The sequence below is a fragment of the Scylla paramamosain genome, chromosome 21 (genome assembly GCF_035594125.1).
Source record: "Scylla paramamosain isolate STU-SP2022 chromosome 21, ASM3559412v1, whole genome shotgun sequence".
In the NCBI taxonomy this organism is placed as follows: domain Eukaryota; kingdom Metazoa; phylum Arthropoda; class Malacostraca; order Decapoda; family Portunidae; genus Scylla; species Scylla paramamosain.
In genome coordinates, this window is record NC_087171.1 from 10423267 (window position 1) to 10432572 (window position 9306).

The window sequence follows — 9306 nt, forward strand, 5'->3', positions numbered from 1 at the left end:
GTGAATTTGAAGCTCATGAATAATGAGTTTCAGGCATTTTATTGATATGACTGAACTTTTGTTGTTTTCATATGCATTTCCAGATAAAAGTATTGATAGTATTGGGCCAATAACAGACACCATCAAAGCAATGAATGGTGAAACACTTCGTGACAACCTGAAAAGGCTGGGCTTTGAGGCGGGTCCCATCACTCCCTCCACTCACACAGTATACATGAAACATCTGTTGAGACTTAGAAGGAAACCTTGTCATGGGCAGGAAGATCAATCTGGTAAGTGGGTAACCTCTTTGATGTTGCCATTCCCTTTTGTCTGATTTTTACCGGCAGTCTTTTCCCACATCCTATCTCATTTTATATATTTACTAGTGCAGAATTTTTGCCAGGTAATTTATATATATATATATATATATATATATATATATATATATATATATATATATATATATATATATATATATATATATATATATATATATATATATATATATATATATATATATATATATATATATATATATATATATGTGTGTGTGTGTGTGTGTGTGTGTGTGTGTGTGTGTGTATATATATATATATATATATATATATATATATATATATATATATATATATATATATATATATATATATATATATATATATATATATATATATATATATATATATATATATATATATATATATGTGTGTGTGTGTGTGTGTGTGTGTGTGTGTGTGTGTGTGTGTGTGTGTGTATATATATATAATTATATATATATATATATGTATATATATATATATATATATATATATATATATATATATATATATATATATATATATATATATATATATATATATATATATATATATATATATATATATATATAAGGGAAGCTGCAAGAAGCCACTAGGCTTACACGTGGGAGTCCCTGTATAAAATATACCTACCTATTTCCACCTATCATCCCCATCCATAAACCCATCTAATCTTCTCTTAAAGCTCCCTAATGCCCTAGCACTAACAACATGATTACTGAGTCTGTTCCACTCTTCTACCACTCTATTTTAGAACCAATTTCTTCCTATCTCTTTCCTAAACCTAAATTTTTCAAGCTTGAACCCATTATTTTGTGTTCTACCCTGGTTGCTGATCCTAAGAATTTTGCTTACATCCCCCTTGTTATAACCTTTATACCACTTGAAGACTTCTATCAGGTCCCCTCTTAACCTACATCTCTCTAAAGAGTGTAAACTTAACAGCTTCACTCTCACCTTGTAAGGAATACTCCTCATCCCCTGTATCTTTTTAATCATTCTCCTCTGTACTGATTCAAATAGACCTACATCTTTCCTGTAATGTGGGGACCAAAACTACACAGCGTAGTCTAGATGAGGTCTGACCAGTGCCAAGTATAACTTTAATATTACCACTGGCCTTCTACTTTTAACACTCCTAATCTACTTTTTAACACATATATATATATATATATATATATATATATATATATATATATATATATATATATATATATATATATATATATATATATATATATATATATATATATATATATATATATATATATATATATATTAGTACAGTGGAACCTCGGTTCTCGAACATAATTAGTTCCTGAGTGCTGTTCGAAATCCGAAATGTTCGAAAATTGAAACTATTCTCCCCATAGCAATCAATGTAAAATCAATTAATCTGTTCCTAGACACCAGTCCACCCTGTCTTTGCGACTTATGACAGATGCTCCCACAGTCAAGATGGCTGCTTCACATCTCCAGTTCACAAATTATTTATCCAGAAAGGATGTGATGAATAAATCTTAGTGACACAGAACTCACCAGAAGATACTGCTTAGGCTTTGTCACCAATCTAGTGAGAGAAGCCTTACAGAGTGACAAAGAGGGGAGCAACCCACTTACCACCAAATTAAAGGCGATCATAACTCTTAGACATCTTGCTTCTGGGAATATGCAGTTGTGCAGTAGTGATAGCATTGTTGTTCATGGAGAGAGCCACAGGTGGCTCGGGATTACTCCTGAGCTGGTCAAAAGCTGTTTGTTTACATCGAGGCTTTTCAGTGGGATTACATTCACCTTATTTCAAAGATTGAATTATTGTCTTACACACTGTGTCTCTCCAAATGAATAAAAACAAAGTAAATATTTATAGAAATTATAAATTAGTAATAAACAGCAGCTTTTGCTGTGTCTTCTAATATTTGAAATCAAGTAACTTTGTTCTATAACTGAATCACAGTACCACAATGGAAGCAATTATGAGCTGAAAATTTGGTTTGAAAACCAATTTATTTGGAAAGGGAGGCATTTGGTAACTGAGGTTCCACTATATATATATATATATATATATATATATATATATATATATATATATATATATATATATATATATATATATATATATATATATATATATATATATATATATATATATATATTCCTGCATTCATTAGCTCAACTTAGTAATTATATCAAGCATTCAGTATAGTTTTGCTATATAAACTGTACAAATGATTTGCACTTAACAAATTAGTTAAATTTAGGATGTTAGTAAATAAGAATTTGCACATAAAGATTTTTTTAATTGTTTCATTTATCCATTTTATTTTTCTTATAATTTTTGGGAGTTTTTTTTCTTTTTCTTTTTTTAGGATACCAATTTCTAAATGACAAGACAAAATTATTCTTGCTTGTTAATCTGAAAATTTCTAAATTTAACAATAATAGTTATAAATATGCCTGTATGAAAATTACTGTTATATTTGGCAGCAGACTAAAGATATGTGTAAAGAGAGACTTGATTTTACATAGTATATATTGTATTTTTAAAGGAGCTCAGTATTTGTTGTAGCAGGTGGTCTCTTCCAGAAGTGAGGGTTAGTGTCCTCTACCATACTGTATACCATCTATTGTATTTTTTCTCTATCCTCTACATTGCAAATTATCTAACAACACTTAGCTGGATACCTGCTCATCATTCGTCCAAGTGATGATGGGGATTCCCAAGTGCAGTAGGAATCTTCCTCATATTAGCAGCTAGGTTTTCATGGATAAATGGCATATGATACCTTGTTCAACTGTGAAGAAGTCCAGTTGTGCAAGGCTCTTTGGAATTTCTATGATCCCCATAGTGTTCCCACTTGTCATAAATACTTAGTTTGTCTAGGCAGGTCTGAGGTGTTGTTTGTAATGAAGCAATCTGTATTCACCAGTTGTTGCTAATATAACAATGGTATAAATCTCTCTTTATCTAGGTTTTTTGTATTTCCCATCTGTACTTTTGTGAAGATGCTGGGTGCTCCCTTATGGAAAACTGTCATTGTCATCCCTTTGAGTAGAGTTTTTAGGAACAGGTTTCAGCTTCATTGGTGAGGATAGCTTATTATTTGTGTGGTATCAAGTGTATCATGAAAACTGCTTGATGTTATTAGTTCATATGTTGACCTTTTTCTTGTTGATATTTTTAATCCACATTCTTCAGTGCTAAGCTTATTTATCAATTACACCTGTAATGAGGATTTTGATATACTCACTCAGCATTTTTTTTTTTTTTTTATGAAAATTGAATGACTTGCACATACATAATATAGTACATGTAAATCCCAACATGGAGTGTAATCAACACTAACTTGAAATGAAGGACATACCTAATTATATTACACTCCTGTTTCTTTTTATGAGTGAGTGAGTGGCCTTTTTTTTTTGTTATTCCTGAATCATACAAAAATGTGTAGAAAAGAAAATTGATAAAGCAGATGTGCTTCACACTAATCAGTACAAAAATAAACATTCCAGATTTCATTTATCTTTGTTCTGCACATCATGCAGGAACTACAGAATACATACTCATTTTTTTTCATTGCATTACCTATACATAATAGAGACAGTTGTATATACTTTATATGACAGTATTTATGTGAGAGCTTATGTTATTATCGAGTCAGTTTGCTATGTTTGAGATACTTTGTTGAGTGATCCATAAAAATCCTGAATATTACCATGTCTTCACCCATCCAATATGACAACCATCATTCACTAGATATTTCTTGATCAAAAAGTACAATCCACCACTTTCCTTTCAGCCATTCATTATCACAGACACCCACTTCATCAGTCAATTTGTTTGATGCCTATATGATCAATATGAGTTGTTTTTAATTTCTTATAGTTTTGTGAAAGCTGTTCTTCATCTTTAACAGATGCTGCTATTTTTTGTCTCACAACTGCTATAATCAAAGCTAACCATGCCTCATGCTTTTTCAACAGCAGTGAGTAACAGTAATCTGCTGACTGTCATAACCAAATATATTCATTATACTTTTTTATTTATTTATTTTTTTCCAGCACTACCACAATACTGCAAAGAACTGTGTCTGTTGTTGAGGCAGCCCAGTTCAATTCCCTGGGAAGCCTGGACTGCTCTTGAGGAAAAAATGAGCCATCCATTCTCCCGGCCTGACCCGACTCGACACTGGAGGAATGGCACCAGCAAATCATGCTTTAACTACCTGCTGCTAGATCCAAGAATCACACAGAACCTTCCAATAATGTGAGACTGGACCATTATTCTTTGTTTCTTAAATTTATTTCAATCAACAAAACACACAATATATACTGGTAATCAGTATTTACTTGCAGATCTATTGCATTTTCCTGCAAAGTATATCATTAGTTCTGCTAGGTCTCCTGTGCTACTAATTCTGGATATGATTTTCAGTCCATAGGTTATCACCTGCTTACTAAGGCTGTGTTCATGTGAAGCCATGTGTCTTAAGTCTTTTATCCTAAGCTTTTCCCTTAGTATTCAAATTCAGTTCTTTCATTTTACAGGGAGCCTCCCTTTGAAACCCATGTTATCATTTCATTTTATGAAACTTTCAATTTTTTATATTTACGTACATGATATATATATATATATATATATATATATATATATATATATATATATATATATATATATATATATATATATATATATATATATATATATATATATATATATATATTATATATATATATTATTTATTTAATTTTATATATTTATTTATTTATTCATTTATTTATTTATTTTACAATGTTTGATTTATTCCCATCCTTCCCAAGTGAGCCAACCCTCCACCATCAGTATTCATTATGTCATTCTTCTCAGACATACTAAATCTTCCATATACACATTTGTCATTTTCTCCTGATACCTTTTATATAACTTGTATACACTTCCAGGATTGCTGATTTTTAACACAAGAAAAAGTTTGGGAATTGAAGATATTTGAAAATCTTTTAAGTATAGCTCAGTTCTTGTATACTACCTTTTAAATAACACACATACTAAAGTATACTTTTTTGTCCCTCTAATAGGGTATCGGCAATGAATGAGACAGAAAAGATTAACTGTTTTGTGGCATCAATTTTCTATGTTGGGAAGGGCTCAAGAAGCAGACCTTATTACCATTTGTATGATGCTATGAAAAAACAGAAAAGCAGAAAACAGGTAAGAGGATTTAAAAACAAGGCAATTATTTATGTAAAAATGTTTATAAAGTAAGAGTTTTATATGCTTATATGACAGGAACGAGTAATCTGTGAAAAAGGGATTGAAAATCACATTGTGATTTCCATACACAGAGTCTTTGTATGTGGAGATGGATTTATGGCTGCCATGTTATTAGTCCTTGATTTTCCATTTCTGAGTAAGTGTGGGAGTGGTGGACAGCACAGTATTAGGCCAAGTGCTACTTTTATGGAATCGGTTGTCTTGTTTTTCAGGACTGTTGTATTGTGTGATGATGTTTTTGTACTGTAATAAAATTCTTTTTTGCAGAATAAAAAAATTCAAAAGATTCAAGAAATTTGGGCAGATGGCTTGGGAGTTGTGTCACTTCATGTCTTCCAGAACACCATTCCTGTGGAGGCCTGGACAAGGGAGGCTGCAATGATTTCAGCTCTAGGTAATAGCAGCACCAAATGTTTAGGTCTGCTGTTGTTTTGATGCTCATTCTAATAACACCATAGAGCAAATTATGCTTTTGGTTCTCATGTTTCCTTATATTGTATAACATTTTTTTCCAAAGATAAAAACAAAAGGGTTAAAGGAGACATTGTGAGTATGGTAAATATTCTTTTCTGTTCATAGGAATGATGCATACATAATAATTTTTAACTTCACTCAGATAATCAGATAATGAAAAGTGGAGAAGGGAAGGAAAGTTTCTGGAAATTACCAAGGGCAATTGTAGGGATAAATCTGTCAACTGACTGCTCTAAAAACATTAGCTATTGTATGCATCAAGGCAAGCTCTTTAACTCACTTTTAAATTTGTCAGTTTACTCTCCTTCATGTAAAAGAATAACTTTTTAGTGCCTTTCCTTTGCACTCCATTTCAGTCAAAAGGGTTAGCTATATCAGTCATTATTTTGCCTCATTTGCATATCTTGTGTAGCATTTATTTAGGCCTACCTATCCTTCCAACTTTTCATAACCTTTATTCAGCATTTCAGTAGTCTTTCCTTCCCAGTGTTACTAGATGCCCCCCACCCTTTTTTTTTTTTTTTTTTTTTTTTAGAGATAGGGGTCTTATTAGGATTTTTTTGTTGTTGTGTGTGTGTGTGTGTGTGTGTGTGTGTGTGTGTGTGTGTGTGTGTGTGTGTGTGTGTGTGTGTGCGTGCGTGCGTGCGTGCATGCGTGCGCGTGCTTTTTATTTACCCCATAAAATGAGAAAAATAACAAACTTTCATATACATTCCCATGCTATGAATGGAAGTGTGGCTATCATACAATTTTGATTCTTGAATTTTTTCCCTCCTCAGAGTTCATATCATATTAGGGAAGTGAACTTTTATTTTTATATATATTTTTTTAAGCTTTTATTCTAACCATTACATTGACTTTTCACAACCCCATAGTGTGTGTAATAAATAAGTACTTATTCACATTACAAATACCTATGAATAAACAAGAATTGTACATTGAAGAAAATAGTTAGATGTGCATCTGACAACACCGCACGTCTCAAGGCTGTGGCTACTACACCCGCAGTTCTCAAAGAATAGAACATACCATGAAATTTGCAACTTTCAGTTTTCCTTTCCAATTACTATGAAGTCTTGTTTCCTATTTCTTATGACTTACTGGTTATAGATTTGAGAAGTAATTTCTTAGGAGAAAGAACTTACTTTTTTATGTGATGATTTTTGGGGAAACACAGCTGCCCACCCTGTGTAGCGAGCTCCGCAACATTTATGACCAAAATCTTTATCCCTCTCCAGTACCATAACTCAATTTTATGATATTGCTTTGATATTATGTGCTTGTGACATATGCATTGACAAAACAAAATAATCTCCAAATATGTCTCAGTTCCTTCAAAAGTATTCAGTCTTTAATAATTCTGAGCCCAAAAGATAGGTATGTATATGAGAGCATTCACTCCTGACTTGTCAAAATATTATCTGTTACTTTTTAGTGAACACATTCCTAATATATATATATATATATATATATATATATATATATATATATATATATATATATATATATATATATATATATATATATATATATATATATATATATATATATACTAAAAAACACTGTGTGGGTTAATCTTAATTCATATCATATTTATTCTTTGTATGCAAGACTCTGTATGTGTATTTTGCCCTTGTTTTTTATTTATTTATTTATTTATTTATTTATTTATTTATTTATTTGTTTATTTATTTTTTATTTTTTATTTTCTTCACACAGGCCTCAACAATCTGTCCAACAGCATGCAGGGAACATTTTATGGCCCTGCCAGTACCTGGACAAACTCAAAGAAGCACCAGCTGGGGGTCTGCCTTTTATATCGTTCCTTTAAAATTTTCCTACAGGAGGGAGAGAGACAGTTGCGGCCAAATGATCTTGCCTTACCTTTTAAAGCAGCCTGAATGTGATAGCAAGTTATACCTCTTTTATTCTTAGTTTTTACTGCAAGTAATCAATCTTTGTAGATTTTTAGTGCAATATCACCCATTTTATCCTAATTTTTCTTTTATCTTGAATTCTTAGAGTTGAATGATGCACCATTTGTGACTATGTCTTGTGTATAAGCTTCACCTTTCATAAAATTAGTTATGTATTTCTGGTTGTGCCATGCTTGATCACTGCTTTGTGTTTAGACACTGTAATAAACTTATTTAACTTAATAGTATCTACAATGTAATCTCCAAACATTTATGCAGAAGTTTTGTGTTATTTAGCTACATTTATGAAACTGTATGGCATACCTGGAAGGTATTCTTGAAAAGATGGATGATAGCAAAGTTAGAGAGTGTGGTTTTGTTGATTTCCTTCGCAAGAAACTTGTAATGCATAAGCAATAATGAGGATTGCCTGTGCTGTACAAATTGTATATCTGTATCATAGCCACCAGAAAGTTATCCTTTTCACTGCATTTGTAGCCTAAATGTAATTTTCTTATCATTTTTATTGAATATCTAGAAATTAAATGTTTACAAAATCAAAGACGTAGTTCGTAAGCACAATCCAGTTTGTAAATGAAACAGTGTAGACTGCAGAAAATGAGTTACCAACAAATATATATAAGTATATATGATAGAGTGTACAAAATGCAGAAGTTAAAGGCTCAAGCAATAAAGCATGAAGCATGGAGAAAGTTGTAACTCCTGACAATCTGATGCTTCTCTTCCTTACAGAATGAGATCTGCAAGCTTTGCCATCTGCCAGTGATATCTTTTGGGTTTGAACTGATGATCAGCCTAGAGCAGAAAGAGGTCTCCATGTTGCCCTGGAAAGTTAGGGAGATAAAGAAGAAAGATTCTTAAGGTAGCCTGTTTGAATGTAAATACAATAGTTGGGTAGTGCATATGTTAGCATCACTTAAGGAAGCATGTGGCCAGGTGTGCTATGCCTAAGCTCCTGCAAGACTGTCCCTTCTCACCTGGGGCCGACAGGGTTACAAATGTGAATGATGTGTGTGTGTGTGTGTGTGTGTGTGTGTGTGTGTGTGTGTCTGTGTGTGTGTGGGCCATCCTGTGTGGGATTGCTGGCCTGGTATATAGGTAGATAGATAGACAAACATATTTAAGTACAAAAAAAAATGAGATGAGTGGGGGAAAGGTGGTAAAGAATCTCAGGTAATGTACAGTGTCCGCGGAAAGTATTGCACTCCCTGGTTTTTTTTCTTGAATGCTTTATGTTTGTCATTTGTAAAGGTAAATAAGAGATCATTCAATTCCTGGCATGTATTTAATATTTTGTCATATTGCCCTTGACTTTGATGACCAA

At 32.0% G+C, this 9306-nt stretch overlaps 1 protein-coding gene across 3 annotated transcripts in view; it reads left to right on the plus strand.

The window, feature by feature from the left end:
* The window catches only part of LOC135110991 (uncharacterized), a 35905-nt gene extending 27240 nt beyond the window's left edge, over positions 1 to 8665 (plus strand). For all 3 annotated transcript variants that reach the window (XM_064023823.1, XM_064023822.1, XM_064023824.1), the window contains exons 7-11: positions 84 to 272; positions 4362 to 4566; positions 5376 to 5508; positions 5839 to 5965; positions 7765 to 8665. In XM_064023823.1, the coding sequence (XP_063879893.1) occupies positions 84 to 272; positions 4362 to 4566; positions 5376 to 5508; positions 5839 to 5965; positions 7765 to 7946 (836 nt within the window). In that variant the 3' untranslated portion in view covers positions 7947 to 8665. The remainder of the gene's footprint in view (positions 1 to 83; positions 273 to 4361; positions 4567 to 5375; positions 5509 to 5838; positions 5966 to 7764) is intronic.
* Positions 8666 to 9306: the final 641 nt, after the last annotated feature.